Source organism: Xylocopa sonorina, chromosome 7 (assembly GCF_050948175.1).
Source record: "Xylocopa sonorina isolate GNS202 chromosome 7, iyXylSono1_principal, whole genome shotgun sequence".
NCBI classification, from domain to species: Eukaryota; Metazoa; Arthropoda; class Insecta; order Hymenoptera; family Apidae; genus Xylocopa; species Xylocopa sonorina.
In genome coordinates this window covers 13,659,842-13,680,366 of record NC_135199.1, presented here as the reverse complement: position 1 = coordinate 13,680,366, position 20,525 = coordinate 13,659,842, and the positions used below count along the sequence as shown (strand labels likewise).

The window sequence follows — 20,525 nt, the reverse complement described above, 5'->3', positions numbered from 1 at the left end:
AATTTTTGAAACAACAAATTCCTAAAGTTAAACCTGCATCCTATCGTAAAGAAAAGTAAGATTGAAAAATATCATTTAACTCTTCCTTTCTTTCGCTTTCATCCTTTCTAAGAATCTTTATCCTAATATTTTTCAAATGAGAAGTAAACATATATGATGTTTGTATTTATCAAAGAGACTAGCATGGGTCTCGATAGTTGAACAGAGTTCAATTTTAGCAGAATAAAAAGTTCAATAAAATTACATTTATAAGGCATGTACAGATGAATTCTAAAGAAATATAGTTTTTATATGGTTTTTATATGGTTTTTATATGGCGAGTAAGGAAAGGGTGGGGCAGCGACAGGGATGGGGAGACGTGTGGGGAGAATAAGAATAGTGGGGAGTTTTATAAAACGAGGTTGCAGAGAACGTGATCGAACTCACCTCCGGCTTGGTTGAAGGTCAAAAGAGCATTTTTGAATTTATTCCAGATTCCCATCGTCTAGCTTGGAGATATTTTACCCACGATAATATACGTCCGTTAATACATTATAAAGCCATGGGTCGGAAATTTTTCGTTGGTGGTAATTGGAAAATGAATGGTACTAAAAGTGAAATAGATAGTATCGTTGCTTTTTTAAAAACTGGACCACTCGATCCAAATGTTGGTACGTTTCTCTCTTCTATGTAATACGTGTTCACTAACTTGTATTTCACAACATTTTTCATAACAATAATTCCAATAATATGCCAGAGGTTGTCGTTGGAGTACCATCGATATATTTAACGTACGTTAAAAGTATATTACCCAACAATGTTAGCATCGCTGGTCAGAATACGTACAAGGTTGCGAAAGGAGCTTTCACCGGAGAAATCAGTCCCGCTATGCTTCTGGATAATGGAATCCCATGGGTTATATTAGGTCATTCGGAGCGTAGAAACGTGTTTGGTGAAACGGACGAGTTGGTAGCAGAAAAGGTGGCTCATGCTTTAGAAGCAGGGCTGAAGGTAATTATAAATGTAACAACTCGATAGTTAAACTCGAGTCGTTAGATATAAGAAACCTTTGTCCGACATAAGTTTCTGTAAAAAAGATTGAAATATAAGTGTATTCGACGCGTCTAGGTGATTGCTTGTATCGGAGAGAAACTGGAAGAGAGAGAAGCTTCCAAAACGGAGGAAGTGGTCTTCAGACAGACTAAAGCTATCGCGGACAAAATCAAATCGTGGGATAACGTAGTGGTCGCCTATGAACCAGTCTGGGCAATTGGTACAGGCAAAACAGCCACGCCGCAGCAAGCTCAAGAAGTTCATGAAAAATTAAGAGACTGGTTCTCTAAGAATGTCAATCCAACTGTCGCAGAGGCCGTCAGAATTATTTATGGAGGCTCTGTGACAGCAGGAAATGCAAAAGATTTGGCAAAAGAAAAAGATATAGATGGATTTTTAGTCGGAGGAGCATCGTTGAAACCAGACTTTGTACAAATTGTTAACGCCAAGCAGTGAGATCAAATATTCTTTATGGAAGAATGTCATGCAGTTTATTTTTAATATACAGTCTAAGAATGTATATATTATAAGAACAATTATAAACTATTAATTCATATATTTTCTTGTCGTTCACGTAGAGAAAGATATAATACCTGCTACTGCAATGAAACATTACCGTACAGCTAACAGTAAATTGCAATCGTCATTCTTTTGTTCTTTCTTAGAATCATGTATTTCTTGTAAATATAAAATCCTTAGTAGCTTAATAAATGTTTCAACGAAATGTAAGTTCATTCGTTCTTTATTATACATTTAAATATTTCATTCTCAGTCCAATTCGTCGACTAATCTTTTAACTATAACACTTTCAGGCATTGAATTATTAGCAACTTGTTTAACGCCACCCAGTTTTGATTTCGCACAAGCAATATCGGACAAAGACTTGAAGGTTCTTGGTTCCCAGATAGCCAAATTTGCTAAAGATTTACGATTAAGGAGAATGTTGCACCTGCTTAGACCTTCTCTCAATATCTTTAGGTTAATGCCGTGTTCGTTTGCGGCACCATCCAACCTGGCTTCCCAGAGCTATAAAGACAAAGTAATTACATAACAGGAACCAAGTTATCAGTATCTCTGTATCCATTACCTCTTTCATATCCTCTTTCTTTAGATACCTTGCTTTTGTTGTTTTTAACAATGCTCTGTGTACATTCCTGATAGTTATGCTATAACAATTTCGTTTTCTTCCAATGTAATGCTGCAGTTAAATGCATATGTTATTATTATCAAATGAAAATTTGTTTTGTTTAATTCCGAACAAGTATAAATATATTTACCGCAGCGAGTTTAAATATCTGACGCTTTCGCCAGAATTCATCGGGACCTCGGCTTCGTGCGAATAATTGCGCGCTTAAAAATACCATGTTTCTTCCTAAATTCAAATAACTAATAAGTATAAACTAATTGTTCATATCGAACAGAGCATTTAACCTAAGGTAGCGAACTAAGTAACAACCTAGACACTATTCGTTGTAGATAGGCATAGATAAATGTAAACGTTTGAACGTAGAAAGTACCATACAAGTTCCAAGGTTGGCAGCCATTCGAAAAGAAACTAACCATCTGTTAACGTTACACGAGGCTCTACTCGATTCACGTGTCATCTATTATTGTATTAAACGTTCTTGCGAGAGAGGTTATAACCATTGTCGTCTTATTCTGAAAAGTCAATACTACATTTTAATATGAAAAGCAAGAAAAGGTAAATAAGAAATTCATATGAAACGAAAATTTAAACTCAATTTCTACCGGTGTCATTAACCGTTCTTTAAATCTTTTTTTTTAGTAGATTGAAAATACCAGATATGAACCAGGTAGAAGCAGCGGATTTGGAAGATATAGATGTAAATGAAGTAACAGATTCCGAGGAAGAATATTCAGAAAATGAACGTGAATTACTTAGAAAAGTACGCAATAATGAGTCCTCCGATAGTTATGAGAGCGATTACGAAGTGTACGGATTGGAACAGGATCACGAGTCGGATCAAACCGATGCGGATACGCATGATTCCTTGGAATCCGATATCGAAGGATTGGAAGAGAACGTTAACTTGCCAGATGAAAAAGCATGGGGGAGAAAAAAGAAAGCTTATTATTCTACGGATTACGTGGATCCCGATTATGCCACGATTAATGAAAAAGATTTAGCAGTCGCCGAAATGGAAGAAGAGGAAGCCAGGAATATACAAAAAAGATTGGCAGAGCAATTGGATGATGTTGATTTTGGATTAGATTTTATACCATCTAAAAAGAGTGGTGATCAGGAAGTAAACGAGGAAGTGGAACAATATATTAAGACGGATTTCAGTAAACTTAGCAAAAGACAAAGGCGAATGATCATAGAAAAAGAAAGCCCTGAATTCGCAGCGCTGGTAAACGATTTTAAAGGTGATTTACGTATCTATTTGTTTATGCGTATATATTAACATTGGTAAACTATAAATAGTACATTACTGATACATACTTTATAATTTAGATCGCATGACAGAAGCAAGAGATTTGGTGGTACCGTTTCTAACATTGGTTAAAAATAGTACGCTACCTTATTATCCAGCAGTTTCATTTTTAAGGACCAAATACCATCTTTTATTGAATTATTGTATCAATATTACTTTTTATTTAATGCTAAAAGCAAAAAGACTACCCGTTAGTTCTCATCCGGTTATAAAACGTTTGGCACAATATCGCGAGCTATTAAATCGATTGGAATCGGAGCAAGGAAATTTAATCGAAAACATACAGGAAATATTAAAGGCAGTGAAAGAAGGAAAATTATTGTACAATACATCTAATAGTACTAGGATAGATGCAAGTGACATTAAAGACACACCGAACGATGAAAAGAAATTTGTAGGAGAAATTCCAAGTGCCGATTCGAAGTTGGAAACCGGTAACGGTAAATTTATGGAAGGAATAGAAAGCGCTAACGTAGAAACTACCGACGCAAAAGCTCTTTCAACGGAGAACGAAGAAAAGAGAGGTATTACGTATCAAATAGCAAAAAATAAGGGTTTAACACCGTGCCGTAAAAAGGAGCAACGCAATCCTAGGGTGAAGCATAGGAATAAATATCGTAAAGCCAAAATTCGTAGGAAAGGGGCTGTAAGCATCATCTATTTGTTGTAAATATAAGACAAAATTTGTCGACGTATTAATAATCATCTTTATTTTGCACAGGTAAGAGCGGTGAGAAAAGAAGTTACCCGTTATGCTGGAGAAATATCGGGCATAAAAGCTGGTGTAAAGAAAAGTATCAAATTAAAATGATAGACGACAACCGTATAAAAAGAGCTTACAGTTTGCTTTAAAAACTGTAAAATTCCTTGGTTTTTTATTTCCTCTTAAAATACACGGTACTTTTGTATATAAAATATGGATACGTAAACTTATACTACCTATTACATTAATATCAACGTGTAAAAAACTTTATTGCATTCCTTCTGCTTCTATGAATTATCAGGACAAAAAGAAAATATAACAAGAGACAATGTCAAAGCATATAATTACATAAACATAAAGAACGTTTTATTCTTTCTTTCTGTACGTTTAAAATCACATGACACATAAAGGAATAACATAATTTCATGAAGCGACGATGAACAATAACATTTGGACGAGACTAATTTATATCTCGTTTGTTTCTTGTTTAGAAAGTTTTCACGATATAATTTGTGGTACTTACAACAAAAATTTAAACTTCTAACTTTGCTAATATGTCTGATTCGCGGAATAAGTGAAATTCTTTGTTATCTTCCAGCTCTACCTTTGTTCCACCATATTCTGGCAACAGGACAACATCACCGATCTTAATACTTAAAGGGATGTGTTCTCCTTTCTAAAAATAAATATTAATCGTTAATTGAACTTTTATATAGGCAGTCAGAAATGTGTATATTATACACATAAGGATAAATAATCATTTCCCTCTTACATCGTTTCTCTGTCCAGGACCTATCGCCACGACTGTTCCTTGTAAAACTTTTGCTTGAGCTTTCTCTGGCAAAACAATGCCACCTTTCGTTTTGGTTACAGCTTCCGCCCTTTGCACGAGAACTCTATCGAAGAGAGGTACGAGTCTCTTAATAGCGTTAGCTGCTGCCTGAAAATAATCAAATGAAAAATATACATCGGTATATAAATATGTGTATTATATTTATTAGCAGTTTTAAAAGTAACTACTTTAAGGTCGTGCATGGTGCAATTTTACAGAATTTCTCGTAATAATTAATATTTATCGAATAGTTAAGTTACCAACAATGATGCAGTTGCAAATGGGAAATAATAGAAATGTAATACGATCAAGTTGTATTTAAGAAGTACATACGAGAAGTTATCGTCGTATGTATGTTTTGTATTGCTGATTGTTTTAAAATCATTTGTTTTTTTTTAACAAAGGAAGAAAATGCCGGCCATGCGGCATTTAGTTAATCGAACGAGAAATTATTGAATTTACTGTGTCAAGTGAAAATAACGTACACGTGTAATGTACATTTTTAGACTTGGATTTAGAATGATGTTTACCGAATTGGCAGATATTTAATAGATAATACAAGTAATAAGTTAATCGGTAATTTGGAGGTTATCCTCCTCAGGTTAAACGCTTGAATATTACTCGAAACTGATTTATTATTTTATCGGGACAAGATAAATTGGTAATGTAAAATAGAGAATAACTTTCGATCCTTACCATTGTTATAGAACTAGATTTAGTAAAATGATCAATTGAATGAACACAGCGCGTGATCCAGCGCACGTTGCGACCAAAAGCAATGTGCAGATTTCTCTGCTTTTCTCGAAGATTCCTACTCTTCCCCACTACGTTTGGTTGCCCCACCACGTGTTTATTGATTTCACCATTCGAGTAAGAACTCGATATATCGTTACGTAATACCTGCAACTCTGCCACGAGATGACGCTAAGGCTGCGATTAAGCACGTGGTCAGCGTTACGCTGCAAGAAAATTCTTATTTCTTAATATATCCTTAACTAAATTTCAATCGTTACTTTTTCTAGATTTTTTATTTTTATCGACGAACAAAAATTCCATTCGAGCGCAACTTGCAGATGCGCGTGTAACTTCGAACAAAAGATAATCTCAATGAATAATATTATATTAAATTTCGATTAAATATCAATTCTTCTTGAGAAGAATCTTTTTTCGAAACATTTTTTATCGATTCCCGTAATACGTGATAATATATAAATAAGAATTGTAGAAAAATCGATATATCGGTAAAAGATATGCATATTGTGATTGTTCTATTTATATAAATTGAAAATGTAAGAGAAGATTATAATTATCGAATGGTCCGTACAGTTATTGATATCAGAGTTGAAGTTATTTTGAAATGATTTGAAAACATCGATGTCGTGGAAAGAATAACCGTAGGAAAGAACGGTTGCCGGCATCGCATACAGACGACGAATCTCATTGGTCTCTACCAAACGATTGCATCACACGTGTTCTCGTACATTCTAGAATTCGTAGCCCCTAGCCAACGAAACAATTTATTGATATCGTTTATGTATTGAACACGGTTAATAGAGAAAATAGAAGTAAATAAAAGATTTTTTTCCATTTCTTCCATTTTGTTATTCTAATTGTAAGTTTACTGTTAATTTTTCAAAACTTGTAAAAATCGCACACATAGACACTAGGAAAAGGTTAGGTTATAATCGAAGGAAAAGGGTGGGGACTAATATCCATGTGATAGCACAAGCTCTTTTGCACATTTCATTCCACCGAGGAGACAACGTGCGGTAACGCTGTGACGATTTTCACTTACTTTTCTAACTACAATCTGTAACTAACGGTTTCATCTCCTTTCATTGGTTAGAGGTAATTATTTTTCTATACAAATTTTATTCCCGTTCTATATTTCCAGTAAAATACAGCTCTATTAGAATCGTACGACGATATTTTAAACGTGTGCACAGCTAAGATTTCCTTGCCGTAGCTATTTATCCTTTCTGTAGCTTTCAATTCTTGTTTCTTTTAATCTTTTAATTTCAATTTAATTTCTTTATGTTATCTATTGTATTTATTTATATTTTTTCTATTTATCTTCGATTATCGGTTGATGGACCGGCCGGGTTATTTTCTATATTATAGACGATAATATGGCGAGGAAAACTACGATAGGCGTAAAAGTAAAAGAATTTGCGTCATACAAAGTGCATCGTAAAGATTTCTCCAATTTTTTTAAGCTAATTTCTGTCGCGATATTTTTTTCCGTGCACGCGGCAATTTATGTAACCACGTTCAGAGAGACGAGTATTTTAATTTGAAAGCGTCTACTAGTTATATATGCGACAAATAAACTAAATATATATATATATATACACATATACACGTGTGCGTTTCTGCATAGATGGTGAAAATAAAATTATTAAACGTATTTTATACTGTCGTTAAGCTTTTGTACAAACTCTCGTTCCTCTTATAGTCGATTACTTTTGATCTATATACTTGAAAGTAGCATTCCTTTATTTCAGATGCACAGACTACCGACATTATTGCGTGGTACAGCTTTACGCCAATTACAAGCTCGCTCGTACGCCAAAGATGTACGTTTCGGGGCTGAAGTTAGGGCACTTATGTTGCAAGGCGTGGATATTTTAGCGGATGCTGTTGCGGTAACAATGGGTCCGAAAGGACGTAACGTCATTCTGGAGCAAAGTTGGGGTAGTCCAAAAATTACCAAAGACGGCGTCACCGTAGCGAAAGGAGTCGAACTGAAAGATAAATTTCAAAATATTGGAGCGAAATTAGTGCAAGATGTTGCAAACAATACAAACGAAGAAGCCGGCGATGGCACGACTACGGCCACAGTTTTGGCGAGAGCCATTGCAAAAGAAGGTTTTGAAAAAATTAGCAAAGGTGCCAATCCTGTGGAAATAAGAAGAGGTAAATTTCAGTAACTTTCATTTCAACTTGTAGAAACATACTCCGTTAGTATTTTAGTGCGCAGCGATGTTACATTTGTCGTTCTACGTTTGACGCAGGTGTAATGCTGGCAGTCGACAAGGTTAAAGAGGAATTGAAAGCGTTAAGTAAACCGGTGACGACTCCAGAGGAGATTGCGCAGGTAGCAACCATTTCGGCAAACGGGGACAAAGCGATTGGTAATCTGATATCGGATGCGATGAAAAAAGTTGGAAAAGAGGGAGTAATTACCGTGAAAGATGGTAAAACGTTACACGACGAGCTGGAAGTTATAGAAGGAATGAAATTTGACAGAGGCTACATATCTCCGTACTTTATAAATTCTAGTAAAGGAGCGAAAGTTGAATTCCAAGATGCGCTATTGCTTTTCAGCGAGAAAAAAATATCGTCCGTACAGTCTATAATTCCGGCACTGGAATTGGCGAATTCTCAACGGAAACCACTTGTCATTATAGCGGAAGACATTGACGGTGAAGCTCTGTCGACGCTTGTGGTGAACAGATTAAAGATCGGGTTACAGGTCGCTGCTGTTAAGGCACCTGGTTTTGGTGACAATAGGAAAGCAACGCTTCAAGACATGGCAATTTTGACTGGAGGAATAGTATTCGGCGACGATGCGAATCTCGTTAAATTAGAGAACGTACAGCTGTGCGATTTAGGCGAAGTAGGAGAAGTTGTAATTACGAAAGACGATACGCTGTTTCTTAAGGGTAAAGGGAAAAAGAATGACGTCGATCATCGAGCTGATGTAATCAGAGATCAAATTGAGAATACAACTTCCGACTACGAGAAGGAGAAACTGCAAGAACGTTTGGCAAGATTAGCGTCCGGAGTTGCAGTTCTTCGAGTCGGTGGAAGTAGCGAGGTTGAAGTTAACGAGAAGAAGGACCGTGTTCACGATGCCCTCAATGCCACTAGAGCAGCCGTCGAAGAAGGGATCGTTCCTGGTGGTAAATAATCAATATTCTTTCTATTCGTAAAGGTAATATCGTTTAAAATGTTTTTTCTTTCGTTTAAAACGTGTATGCATACTCTTCCCCGTAGGCGGTACCGCGTTGTTGAGATGTATTCCGGCTCTTCGAAATTTAAAAGCATCGAACAGCGATCAAGAGACAGGAATAAAAATAGTGGCGAACGCGTTGCGTATGCCATGTTTGCAGATTGCTCAAAACGCAGGCGTGGACGCCAGTTTAGTGGTAGCAAAAGTTAGTGAAAGTAAACTTGGTTACGATGCACTGAACGATGAATACGTTGATATGATCGAGAAAGGGATTATCGATCCGACGAAAGTAGTGCGTACTGCCCTTACCGATGCCGCGGGTGTTGCGTCATTACTTACAACCGCGGAAGCGGTAGTCGCTGAATTGCCTAAAGAAGAACCCCAGATGCCAATGGGCGGTGGTGGTATGGGCGGAATGGGCGGTATGGGTGGTATGGGAGGCATGGGCATGTAATTAATTAACTCTGATCCACTCCCATACAAAGACTGAATTTCGCATTTCAATTTCAATATTTGGTAATAATTAAATATCATTTACTTTGCTACAAATTGAACAAATAAACACACAAATACCGATCGAGTAATAATTAGGAAGCAGAACTCTTAGAACCGTATTATACTTCCTTCGAGGTGGTAAATGATAAGAAAATAGTGAAAACAGGTTCTTTACAATAAAATATTGTTATATCTATTCGCTAATCATTTGTTCTCTTTTCGTTTCTTTTCTTTTCTTTTCTTGTTTACGTTTTTTAACATTAATGTCTTCTCAAGTACATTCTATAACAAAAATAATGATGGATGAATAGAAAACAGTTTATTCCTTCCCGTATGTTGAAATCGTTATTAAAATTTGTTTTCCTTCGCTATCAGAAGTTATTAAAAAGTAAATACTTCTTTACAATTATGAAGTGGTTCAGAATGCGAATAAATTACATATACACATCCTTTGATGCATTTTTCTGTGACTTTTCATCTATACGGATGAATCAAAATGCAAATGTACAAAAAATATGTATCGCAATAGAATAAAAACGCAAATTGTCTCGTATCTTTTTGTAAATGTTACAGTTTATTTCTGTTTTTTTTAGTCTTAATAAATGTATGTTTAAAGTATGTGTATCTCTCGTTGTTAATCAATTATTACTTTTCTTCTTCTTTTTTTTTTTTATCACAAATACAAACAATCACGCTGTAAAGTATAGATATCACGTAGCATTTACTCTGTCACAAGTATCTTCATTTCGTGATTTACATAAAAGTTTTCACAACACGTAAATCATGTCGATAAAGAAGGTTCTGATAATAATAGTAATAATAATAATCGTAGTAAATAATAATTAATCGGTATTCCTAATCTTATATTATTTGTACTTATACAGTTAAATAAAATATCACGACACCGTTCTAATGTCTTGTTAATATCAAACATTAACATTTTGAATAGATCTCAGATGTGGTTATTGCATTTAAAAGAATGGAAAAAAGTGTGAAAAAACTGTTTATGTAAAATCTCGGCAAAATAAATCGTAATGGATATTAAAAGGCAAGGATACAATATTTCCTCGGGCGAAATATTTTTCCTTGTATAACGTATAAAAATATATTCCTTTATTTTTTATATTTTAAAAATTCTGTGTATATTCCTGATCCAATTGCCATATTTTAATTTGGTATTAAGGAAATACTATACAATCATTATAAATGAAATACATTGATTAAAAGTGTAATATTCTTGGTGAAAATATGTGCTATTGGAAAAGAAATATAAAGAATCGATATTGAAAATACAACTGTTGATTCTTTCGGTAAGTATTATTGTATATTTACGCGTACGATTAAAAGCATAATTATATTTCTTACGCATTAACCTAGGCTCCAATTTTTTCTATCTCATCCGCATCTTCCGCGTCAAGGTAATGTATTTTTTTTCCAAAATGTTTCTCTATGTCGTTACATATCTGCATAGCATGCGGCGAATCTATCAAATTAATAGCAACTCCAGATTTACCAAATCGCCCTGTCCGACCGATTCTATGTAAATACGTTTCACAATCCGCTTGCCGATTTTGGTCCATGGGTAAATCAAAATTAACTACCACTGTTACTTGTTCAACGTCAATACCTACGAGCAATATGTAATTGAAACGTTCGATACTTTTATACTATATGTGATACAGATGATGAATACCTCTAGCCAAAACGTTCGTAGTAATAAGAACTTTTTGGAGACCAGCTCTAAATCGATCCAACACCGAAATTCTTTGTTCGACCGTCAATTCTCCCGATAAAACGGCTACCGCATGACCGTCTTTTGTCATTTTTTCTGACAGCCAATTGGCTGTTTTTCTAGTCTGTATTTAAACACCATATATATTATTCGGAAAGGAATAAAAGCCTATTAAATAGAATGAAAATTTTAACATATCTTACGTGACAAAAGATAATTGCTTGCCCTATTGAAATTACGCCATATATGTTGGTAATAGCTGCGTATTTTTCATCCAAATCTTTACACTTCACATAGTATTGTTTAATGTTATCTAAGCTTTCTTCTTCTTTCAATAATCTTATTATCAACGGATTATTGACGATTATTTCTGCAAACTTCATCACTTCTGGTTCATAAGTTGCAGAAAAGAACATCATCTGACACGTGCGCGGAAGTTGTCTATATCGAATGGATTTAAATGAATAAGTATTAGGGATTCCAGTTTAAAATACCATAACGCTAAAATAGTTACTTGTGAATACGTATACACTGATCTTGATGACCCTGGGTTGCGATCATTACATCTGCTTCGTCTAAAACAAAAACTGATATCTTATTTAAGCTAAAAAATTTAAATTTAATAGCCCAATCCAAAACTTTTCCCGGTGTTCCAATGATGATATGTTCTGTAATTTTTGATCCACGACTTACTGAAATAATGGAAAAAATTCAATTAACAAATTCATTTTTAAAGAAAACACATATTTTGTAGAAAATGGCAAATTATATTTGGAATATTACTTTCTTCTCCTCTTACGGCGTACTTTATTTTTATTTCCTTACAGAATGCAGACATTTTCGCCGCTACTTCTCCCGTTTGTATAGCTAATTCGTAAGTTGGCGACAAACAGAGCACCTGCGGATAGTTTTTACTGGTATCGACTCTGCTGAGCATTGCTAATACAAATGCTGCTGTTTTACCAGTTCCGGATTGTGATTGGGCGATCATATTTTGAGGTCTATAAGTAATTTATCGAATTTTACATTTGCCATTTACCTTGCAAAATGTTTTTACACATTAGAAACAAACGTACGGATCTGCGAGTAAAGTGGGCAATGCTGTTTCTTGAATTTTTGACGGAGCATTAAATCCCATCGCGTACACTCCTTTCAATAAAGCTGGTTTGCTGTAACGGATATTACGATATAGCTACGATCATTTTAGAATGATATAGATCTGAATAAATGAATGATTAAAAATACCAACAGATGAAGAGCTTCAAACGATTTGACGCTGTATAAAGGCGAAGATGGATCCTTCCTCTGAACTTCTATATCTTTTGTTGTTTCTACCAAACGTTTACGTATAATTTTTAAAAGTAACGAGTTCTCTGCAGGTGAAATTTGTTCATCCGCTCCATCGTCACTTTTCGATTCTGTATTTGCTGCATTTTCATTGGGTTGTTTCTCTATATTTAAGTTCGACACCTATTGATAATCGTAACATAACACTTGTAATCAGAGCGTAATAAACATATTCCAGTGTTGTGTTATTTCATTTTGTTGATACAGAGTATCAGGACATTACGTTGAATCGTACGTTGAATCGAACTTTTTCATGGAAATTGTAATTGAATAAATCAAATTCACGTAAATAAAAAATGAACAACGAAAGTGCATTGAATAAAAACTTGTTCGAACAACGTGAACGAAAGGAACAAAAATAAGGTTAAGCCGGTGGTATACACACATAACAAAACTGTTACCTTAGCAGATAATTTGTCTTGCTCGTCGACGTATTTACTCCAATCAAGTTCAGCGGAAGCCATATTAATATCTTAACGTTCACGTTAATCAAGAAAGATTGTTTCAATTCTAGTCCGACCACTAAATTGACATACAATTACTTATTGAATATTTTTATAGGTATACCTACGTAGAGAACTATCTACCTACCAAGTGCTTCTGACTAACGCGATTTCTCAGCTAATCTAGCGTCACCATACGGCGCAAACATTAACTAATAAATACGTAAGTCCTACGAGAAAATGAATTTCCTATTATAATAGATCCTATTTTACCGTGAAACCCGAAAACAGCTGGAGTAAAATAAATTATATCTCCCGCTTTACAAGTAAGAGCGAGAAAGCTATAGGGAAGAGTGAGACAGATGATACCGACTCCAGTCTAGAACCCCTGGCGCCATCTCTGTGAAAAGTGCTCAAACCGCTCGCACAGCATTATCGACAGCGAAGTAAACTACTTACCGACTAGTGGCGCCATCTCTGCGGCGAGCCCGGAAACTATTAGACGAGTAGTTGCAGCGCTCGCCACAGAGATGGCGCCACTAGCCGGTAAGTAGTTTACTTCGCTGTCGATAATGCTGTGCGAGTAGTTTGAGCACTTTTTCCCATAGCTCTCTCATATATCTTTCTCTCTCTTACTTGTAAAGCGAGTGATATAATAGGTAAAAGAGGGAGTATTATAATAGGAAATTTATTGCTCTGCATCAATATTGTTTGTTATTTTCTTGTAGGACTTACAGTTTGGAAGGTGCAATCAATAATACGAGTGAAACTGGTGTTTCTGTGAAAAAAAAGGAAAATCCCAATTTTCTCTGCCATTTTTGCAAATCGAACCTAGGTTTCTATGAACTTTTTTGTTGTTTTTCAGGTGTAGTATCAGCTGCAAAAATTTGTCACACGAGTAGTGTATCATCCTGTGTATACTTACCTACACGTGTACACTTCTACATAGATAACTTTTACAGTATATCAAAGCTACGAACAATAAGAAGGATCGGACTCGAGGGCGTACGGTCCTCGCGATTCGAAACAGAGCAAAGTTGGTGTCAAACGAATTGAAGAAGATGAATGACACGACGCAACGTTAATATGAGCCCATCGCGAACTCGTTCAGACGTAACGCGGTGTTTTGTTTCAACTTCTTTCCAATTTTTACCAAATTTCGAGAAACTCCCGTTAAAAGGATAGGATAATAGCTACTTATTTGTCTAATCCGTGTCGATAATTACGATCGCAAGCCGTATCCGTTCGACGTCTGTTCGACGACCGATAACGGGTGTTAAAGTATGCTCGTTTATTCTTCACGATAATGACCGTTTCCGTGCTTGACGAAAAAAGAAACGTGTACACGTAAATGAAATCATTGCAGGAAAGATATCGGATTTTTGCCCAAAACCAATGTACTGTACAAAATTGTTGTTATACAATTGGATTAGCGTTAACATTTGCCGCTCAGGTTCTTAACGATTGTTAAACTAAACTAAATTTAAATGTCGGTTAATATAAAGAGAAGCGAACCTTCGTTCGATGAGAACCCAGTAGCTTACCGTTTATCTAACACGCGCGTAACATCTAATGTATCTATATAAATTAAACGCAATTAATTTTGATAATTTAAAAAAAGAAATTTAGCTTATATGGATATCTACGAGATCCAACGCGTCGCATTTTGATAAACGTACTTTCGATGCTTTTATTTTCTTATTCTAAACTCCGAATCCCTCCTTCGATATTACAGTGTACCATTATCATAGTAAAACTTAGTTCAACTATAATACAATTTTGAATTAGAGAAACCAAATACAATCAAGAACAGCGTACAATAATCATATGGTACTAGAAATATGTACACGCCTATTTATTTCGATTACTATGGATAATGCACCGAACATCAGAATATGTATAAGCACGTGTGCGACTATAAGACTGATTTACTGTAGTTTTTTTTATAATTTACTAATTTATGTGCTAAAATTGATCGTGCTCCACGTGCGAACGGAAAGAACAAATTTTACTTTCCAAACTCGTTGGAAAATCTCAAGGATTAGTATCCTTATCAGACGATTAAGAACATGTATATGTATGGGAATACATATTGCGCTTGCTCGTTCGTATGTGTGTGCGTGTGTATTATGTTATGTCGCAAAACTTTTGATAATATCGAATCTCGTAGACATACCTCCCCACAAATAAATGCTAATGATATCTATATACTTAGATACGTAGATAAAATAAATGTACTGTTCATTTTCTTAAGAAGAGCTAAAAGTTTAATCAATGCAATGTGTGACGCTAAACTTTTTCTTTTTTTTTTTTTTTGATTGAATCAGCGAAACATGTACTTTTAAGCTACACTTTCTATTATATTTCCTACAATACGATGTTCATGCTAGCACACCTCGTACCAAACCTCCGTGCTACTACCACGTCGGAGATTAGATCAATTGCTACACACGAAGCTTAATGTTAACTATGTACACGCGTATCGCATTTGATTTAAATCTCTCGCAAAAACGACGCGCTCCATCTTGTTACGATGCTGATCAGAAATAGAAAAGAAAGAAAGAAAAAATATATATATATGTATATATATTTTGTGTGTATATATATATATATATATACGGAATGGCAAATCCTATCTTTCCTTGCGATACAACAATTATCACACAAAAAATGTAAAATCAATTTCTCTTCTACTTTTTCCCTTTTTCTTTCCTCGTTTACAAACTATGAATTCTATCTCGGCGACGCTTTCTATTCAGTTTTATTGAACTAAATGGTTTTATACGATATACGATTCAGAAAAATATCTATTAATTGAAAAGTTTTGCAGCGAATATCAAGGAAAGCTGGTCAGAGTTAATTTCCGCTAGCTAAAAGACGATAGAGCAATATGCAAACATGCTCAAAACAAATTGCCTCGTTTAATTGCACACATGTTCGAGCGTCCAACCGTTCAATTAATCATTCTATTTCTATGCCTCATTAAGAACTGTGTGAACCTTTTAATTATACTGTATTGAATAACATAATCTATATCTGTACATTCACAACCGTTCAAATACACAATAATATCAACATATTTAATATTGGACCATTATAAATTAGAAAAAGAAGAAACAAAAAGAGATGCTTAATAAAACAATTTACACACATTACGAAACATCGATGTGTCACAAAAGTTCAATCATAAAGAGTTACATATGCACAAGTTTATCTTACACAATAATTCTCTTTTTATCCAAAAGATAAAACCAAAACACATGTCACTGAAACGTTAGTTTTCAAATGCAAAAGGAACTCAAAATATAAAAATTGAAGAAACAGTTAATATTAGTAACATTGTACGAGGAAGGAGACAATTGATATCACGCTACCACGCGTTTCTCAGAAATTTTATTTCTGCATTCCATTAAAAAGGAGAAGTCATTTCACCATAATTCTCATATATTCCATTTCATTCAGTCATTATTTATATAAGATAAGGTATTACAGTAATTTGCTATGTACGAATTAATTTCAGCTACTTCCATATCAGATCTGAATTGAAGACACTGGTATTCAAAGGCTCCGGCCTCAGCTCTGATTTGAAAACAACTTGTCTATATAAGTCCATATTAAATATATTTTACAATAATATTATCATTGTACATGAACAACGTACGCTCTACACCTTGCTTTGCATCGCCAACTAATCAGTGCACAACGAGTAATTTCGCTCTATCAAAATAAAACTAAGTTAAAACATACATTTATTCTGGCATAACGAATATATATAGTTACAACGGATGTTGTAAATGTATCTTAGTATCTCGTCTTCGATTGAAATCGTCTACGGAATTAAAAGAAAAGAAGAAAAGAAAAAAAAAGAAAAAAATTACGCTCGTGTGTGCTGATTAGAGCAACGATCTCCAAGAAGGTGTTAATTTGTTAAAATAGACGAGGGGACCGGATTTGTAACCCCAATGTGTGCGCCGCCTTGGTACCTGCTACAGTAAAATCAACATTTTATAACAAAATTTTTGTTTCTAAACAAGCTATGTATAATTACGTTTTAACAATTTAACTCTCTATGATTTAATTAGCTTTTCAACCATATACTGACGTTATTAATGTTTATAAAACTTTATACAAATCTCGTACTACTCATATTCATTTGTGCTATTAAATAATTTATACTTTAATATACCATGTACTCCTGTACTATCCGAACAGACTGAGAATGCATGAGATGACAAGAAAATTTGAACTCGGTAATTTGTATATTTATCAAATTACGTGGTTATCAATCCATAATCTAATGTATTTTATATTAATCGATAATACATCCCGTTGAAGAGTATAAATGTTCAAAAGCTAGCTGTATTTTTCTAACATCTTCTATAAAGTGAAGTCAACGCAATCATACATTCTCATTCTTTTCTATTTAATATCTATTGAACAAAAAATTTAGTCAATGTTTTATCAAAGAATAAGAAACACGATTGTAAAAAAAAAGGGGGCTTACATGAAATTGGTAAACAGGCGAAAGGAGGTTATTCCTTGTTTTCTTCGATAGTAGTGGCATTGGGAGGATTTTGAGACTCTGATGAAGATGAAGGCGGTACCTCTGTTACTGTTGTTGTGGCTGCTGTTGTTGTTGTTGCTGTTGTTGTAGTTGTTGGTGGTGCTGCCGCTGTTGTTGTTGTTGCTGTTGTTGTTGTTGTTGCCGTACTAGTGGTGGTGGTATCTGTTGCATCCTGACTCGAATCCGAGCTATCCTTTATGTCTTCCTCCTTTTTCTCTTCGCTGACACTAGAACTCTTGGTTTCTTCTGTAAAGTTTTCCAATTCGTCTGCAACTTTTGCCAAGCTCTCTTCCTTGAAGTTAGAATCGAGCACTTTTTCAACAGTTTCTTTACTTTCTGCTTTCGCAACGCTTTTGTCATCGCTGTCAGCTAACTTTTCTGTCTCCTCTTTATGCTCGTCCACGTCCATTTTCATAGATTCCTCCTCGGAATGCTTTTCACCTTTATTGTTAGCTGCTTCTTCGTCCGTGTTATTCTCATTATTTTTCTCTTGCCGTTTCGGACGCCCGCGTCCACGACCAGTACCTTTCGTCGATGTGTCCCTCTTCTCTTTTTTAGGCGGCGACGGTACAGGTGTCGATGAGGTTAGGCCTCGTGCTGAACTACGTGTGCGTCGCCTTCCTTCAACTTCTCCGACAGAGGCATTTAAATCCTACAATGAAACACCACTTGATATTTATGGTAATAATTTTAGGTTCGGTACGATACAAATACTTAACACATTAATATAAATATAGCATAGCAAACACAACTTAGAGAATGTTGCTGGTTTTAAGTGTGCTCTAAGCTTAAAATAAACAAGAATGGAATATTTTTTCTATATATACACAGCAGATATAGCTTGTTTTTTTTTTTTTTTTTTTTTTCTCAAATGCTTTCACTATTTCAATGGAAATATAAAAGCGTAAAATAGACAAAAGCTATTTATCAACGATTAGGATAGTAATAAAAGAAAGGATGTTGAAAGTAGTAGAAGATGTAGAAGAGCGAAATACTATTCATAATCGGCGGCAACGATGCGTATTGGTGGGGAATCTCCCCCTCCATAGAATCTAAGAGAATTCCCCTACGTCCCTACTCCAGACCCTTTACATCCCCACTCCGAACGCCCTTCTGTTCACGTAGGCAGAGCAGAGACGACGGGGAAGCTAAATGGAGGGAAATAACCAGTCAAATGAATGGAAACTTTAGTCGCTTAGATTTTAACAACATTTTCAGGTTTTCGATAAGCCATCGCACGTTTTTATATATATCTATATATATATATATATATATATATGTGATCTACTTAAAACTGGAATTACAAAAAGGAATGAAAGAAAACGGTAAGCATGAGAATAAAGAGAGAACGAAAGAATAAAGCAAACCTTTGTAACTCGTTCCCCTTCTTGAGCCAACCTTTCTAGTGTGGACAGCCTTTTTGTACCTCCCCGTCTATTTTTCGTTGGACTTGGTTTCTCTTCCGCCGAATGGTCCTGAAAATATTTATTTCATTGCTACATTCCATTGAAATCCCAACATTTCCAGTTCGGTTACTTGACGCAAGTGAAGTGGAGAATAAAAAATAGAGAAAAGAAAAAGGAGAAGAAAAAGAAAAAGAGAAAGAAAAAGAAAAGGAAAAGGAAAAAGAAAAGGAAAAGGAAAAACCGAACCACGATCGATTAAAGGGATTACGTTGGGGTAAAAGAAAAACGCAGAAACATGGAGATAATTGTACGCGCGATAAGACTATCAAGGACCGTTGAACCACACGGAGATATACGCTAAGTTTGTTTAAGTTTCCCGCCATTTTGCCAAGTCGATATGTATTTCTAGCGTCGTAGCCTCGAACGATGTTCCTAAAAGAGAACGAGTTTTCGTAGAAAACCGCGGAGGCGTATGGTCCTGGAAGCAACATTTATTTCCCGCCTTTTTCGTCTAACCCTATTACCATTAACCAACAAGTCTCTCCGTCACGCGAGTTACAAATAAAAAACATCCACCATCTTTGGCAATGAAGGACAAACGGCGCAGCTTTGAAAAATCACCGAGCTCGTGGGCCACGCGCAACAAGGCATCCGTGCCTTCAACCCATTTAGATTCGTGCCTCGCGTAATTACTTTCGAAACGGTATTCGTTCACAGCAACCTGCGTTATTCTATCGAATTTTCGAGAGAATCAGCGTCTCCTTCTATTTGAGAGGAACACACGCCGTTTCAGCATGAAAACTCGGCTTGATGAAGATGTTTCTCGCGCTTCCGTCTACTTACCTTTGATACATCTTCGATGTTATTATCGTTCTTGCTCTCCGTCTTAATCTCGGACATTTCTTCACAACTGAATCACTCAAAAACACTGGAAAAACCGCAATCTCTCAACAAGAATTCGTGCTGAGCCCGGTGGCACTGTTTATACGATAAGCAAAGATGGCGGTTAGCGTGGGTCACGTGACACATCGTCAAACGTAGAGCGGGAGTTCAGAGCGCCGCCTTGCGATTAACCGAACAATTCGACACGTAGCGACGCACACGTATGGATCATTTCAAATTTCATCCAAACTTTTACTTTACTTCGATTAGCCACCTTTATACTTCACTGCTGCTGCTGCTGTTGCTGCTGCTGCTACTGCTACTACCTTCTATCCTCTCTCGCTTCTATCTTCCTCGGCCTTTTTCCCCTACGCCCCTCCGCCCCGATTGCTTTTTACAAAAACAAAACAAAACTTCGATCACCGAGTTCAAATAACAAAAACGACACCGTTACCATGCGTTCGTTCGATATTCCAATAATTTCATAACAATCTTTTACTTTTTAGTCGGTACTCGAAAGTGGAAACGCGGAAAACGAATAATTTTCAATTTATATCGGTCGATAATGTTAATCGACATTAACGTAGATTGGTCATGTCAGCAGAAAATGATATAATCGCCTTTTTTTACTTCAAAGTAAAAATAAATCAATACGTACAATGATATAAAATTAAGTCT

At 35.5% G+C, this 20,525-nt stretch overlaps 7 protein-coding genes across 8 annotated transcripts; 3 read left to right on the top strand and 4 right to left on the bottom strand.

Moving 5' to 3' along the window:
- Positions 1-391: 391 nt before the first annotated feature.
- Positions 392-1,588, top strand: Tpi (triose phosphate isomerase). The gene is made up of 3 exons (XM_076898320.1): positions 392-650; positions 737-990; positions 1,108-1,588. Exons 1-3 carry the CDS (start codon positions 542-544, stop codon positions 1,486-1,488), a joined length of 744 nt encoding a protein of 247 aa, XP_076754435.1. The 5' UTR covers positions 392-541; the 3' UTR covers positions 1,489-1,588.
- A 170-nt stretch (positions 1,589-1,758) lies between these two features.
- On the bottom strand, positions 1,759-2,439 carry Mrpl20 (mitochondrial ribosomal protein L20). The gene is made up of 3 exons (XM_076898322.1): positions 2,310-2,439; positions 2,120-2,230; positions 1,759-2,058 (listed from the first exon to the last, which is right to left on the bottom strand). Exons 1-3 carry the CDS (start codon positions 2,394-2,396, stop codon positions 1,801-1,803), a joined length of 456 nt encoding a protein of 151 aa, XP_076754437.1. The 5' UTR covers positions 2,397-2,439; the 3' UTR covers positions 1,759-1,800.
- A 607-nt stretch (positions 2,440-3,046) lies between these two features.
- Positions 3,047-4,558, top strand: Sas10 (UTP3 small subunit processome component Sas10). The gene is made up of 3 exons (XM_076897851.1): positions 3,047-3,420; positions 3,509-4,134; positions 4,210-4,558. Exons 1-3 carry the CDS (start codon positions 3,192-3,194, stop codon positions 4,297-4,299), a joined length of 945 nt encoding a protein of 314 aa, XP_076753966.1. The 5' UTR covers positions 3,047-3,191; the 3' UTR covers positions 4,300-4,558.
- On the bottom strand, positions 4,533-5,825 carry LOC143425224 (10 kDa heat shock protein, mitochondrial). Its single transcript, XM_076897852.1, has 3 exons — positions 5,720-5,825; positions 4,964-5,131; positions 4,533-4,867 (listed from the first exon to the last, which is right to left on the bottom strand). Exons 1-3 carry the CDS (start codon positions 5,720-5,722, stop codon positions 4,724-4,726), a joined length of 315 nt encoding a protein of 104 aa, XP_076753967.1. The 5' UTR covers positions 5,723-5,825; the 3' UTR covers positions 4,533-4,723.
- An 885-nt stretch (positions 5,826-6,710) lies between these two features.
- On the top strand, positions 6,711-9,577 carry LOC143425050 (heat shock protein 60A). The gene is made up of 4 exons (XM_076897505.1): positions 6,711-6,871; positions 7,528-7,939; positions 8,038-8,928; positions 9,023-9,577. Exons 2-4 carry the CDS (start codon positions 7,528-7,530, stop codon positions 9,430-9,432), a joined length of 1,713 nt encoding a protein of 570 aa, XP_076753620.1. The 5' UTR covers positions 6,711-6,871; the 3' UTR covers positions 9,433-9,577.
- An 841-nt stretch (positions 9,578-10,418) lies between these two features.
- Dbp80 (putative ATP-dependent RNA helicase Dbp80) lies at positions 10,419-13,094 on the bottom strand. Its single transcript, XM_076897916.1, has 8 exons — positions 12,954-13,094; positions 12,455-12,675; positions 12,282-12,374; positions 11,989-12,206; positions 11,720-11,897; positions 11,409-11,646; positions 11,167-11,329; positions 10,419-11,100 (listed from the first exon to the last, which is right to left on the bottom strand). Exons 1-8 carry the CDS (start codon positions 13,014-13,016, stop codon positions 10,847-10,849), a joined length of 1,428 nt encoding a protein of 475 aa, XP_076754031.1. The 5' UTR covers positions 13,017-13,094; the 3' UTR covers positions 10,419-10,846.
- A 3,275-nt stretch (positions 13,095-16,369) lies between these two features.
- LOC143425126 (uncharacterized) lies at positions 16,370-19,994 on the bottom strand. 2 transcript variants are annotated; one of them, XM_076897646.1, is made up of 4 exons: positions 19,809-19,994; positions 18,927-19,034; positions 17,500-18,211; positions 16,370-16,978 (listed from the first exon to the last, which is right to left on the bottom strand). In XM_076897646.1, the coding sequence occupies exons 1-3, from the start codon at positions 19,863-19,865 to the stop codon at positions 17,528-17,530; spliced, it is 849 nt and encodes a 282-aa protein (XP_076753761.1). In that variant the 5' UTR covers positions 19,866-19,994; the 3' UTR covers positions 16,370-16,978; positions 17,500-17,527. The 2 variants fall into 2 exon arrangements, with proteins under 2 accessions (XP_076753761.1, XP_076753760.1); XM_076897645.1 differs by having other exon boundaries at positions 16,370-16,981; positions 19,809-19,993.
- Positions 19,995-20,525: the final 531 nt, after the last annotated feature.

Bases quoted from the DNA above. Each gene is read 5' to 3' on its own strand.
- Tpi (XM_076898320.1), top strand. From the start codon at position 542: ATGGGTCGGAAATTTTTCGTTGGTGGTAATTGGAAAATGAATGGTACT. The intron at 651-736 runs GTACGTTTCTCT...ATAATATGCCAG, and splicing joins ACCACTCGATCCAAATGTTG to AGGTTGTCGTTGGAGTACCA. The intron at 991-1,107 runs GTAATTATAAAT...CGACGCGTCTAG, and splicing joins CTTTAGAAGCAGGGCTGAAG to GTGATTGCTTGTATCGGAGA.
- LOC143425050 (XM_076897505.1), top strand. From the start codon at position 7,528: ATGCACAGACTACCGACATTATTGCGTGGTACAGCTTTACGCCAATTA. The intron at 7,940-8,037 runs GTAAATTTCAGT...CGTTTGACGCAG, and splicing joins TCCTGTGGAAATAAGAAGAG to GTGTAATGCTGGCAGTCGAC. The intron at 8,929-9,022 runs GTAAATAATCAA...TCTTCCCCGTAG, and splicing joins AGAAGGGATCGTTCCTGGTG to GCGGTACCGCGTTGTTGAGA.
- LOC143425126 (XM_076897646.1), bottom strand. From the start codon at position 19,865: ATGTCCGAGATTAAGACGGAGAGCAAGAACGATAATAACATCGAAGAT. The intron at 19,035-19,808 runs GTAAGTAGACGG...AAATATTTTCAG, and splicing joins ACATCGAAGATGTATCAAAG to GACCATTCGGCGGAAGAGAA. The intron at 18,212-18,926 runs GTTTGCTTTATT...GTTTCATTGTAG, and splicing joins AAGGGGAACGAGTTACAAAG to GATTTAAATGCCTCTGTCGG.
- Sas10 (XM_076897851.1), top strand. From the start codon at position 3,192: ATGGAAGAAGAGGAAGCCAGGAATATACAAAAAAGATTGGCAGAGCAA. The intron at 3,421-3,508 runs GTGATTTACGTA...TTTATAATTTAG, and splicing joins GCTGGTAAACGATTTTAAAG to ATCGCATGACAGAAGCAAGA. The intron at 4,135-4,209 runs GTAAGCATCATC...TATTTTGCACAG, and splicing joins AAATTCGTAGGAAAGGGGCT to GTAAGAGCGGTGAGAAAAGA.
- LOC143425224 (XM_076897852.1), bottom strand. The intron at 4,868-4,963 runs GTAAGAGGGAAA...ATTTATTTTTAG, and splicing joins GTCCTGGACAGAGAAACGAT to AAAGGAGAACACATCCCTTT.
- Mrpl20 (XM_076898322.1), bottom strand. From the start codon at position 2,396: ATGGTATTTTTAAGCGCGCAATTATTCGCACGAAGCCGAGGTCCCGAT. The intron at 2,231-2,309 runs GTAAATATATTT...ATTTAACTGCAG, and splicing joins AGATATTTAAACTCGCTGCG to CATTACATTGGAAGAAAACG. The intron at 2,059-2,119 runs GTAATGGATACA...TTGTCTTTATAG, and splicing joins AGAAAGAGGATATGAAAGAG to CTCTGGGAAGCCAGGTTGGA.
- Dbp80 (XM_076897916.1), bottom strand. From the start codon at position 13,016: ATGGCTTCCGCTGAACTTGATTGGAGTAAATACGTCGACGAGCAAGAC. The intron at 11,898-11,988 runs GTAATATTCCAA...CCATTATTTCAG, and splicing joins CGCCGTAAGAGGAGAAGAAA to TAAGTCGTGGATCAAAAATT. The intron at 11,330-11,408 runs GTAAGATATGTT...GTTTAAATACAG, and splicing joins AAGCAATTATCTTTTGTCAC to ACTAGAAAAACAGCCAATTG.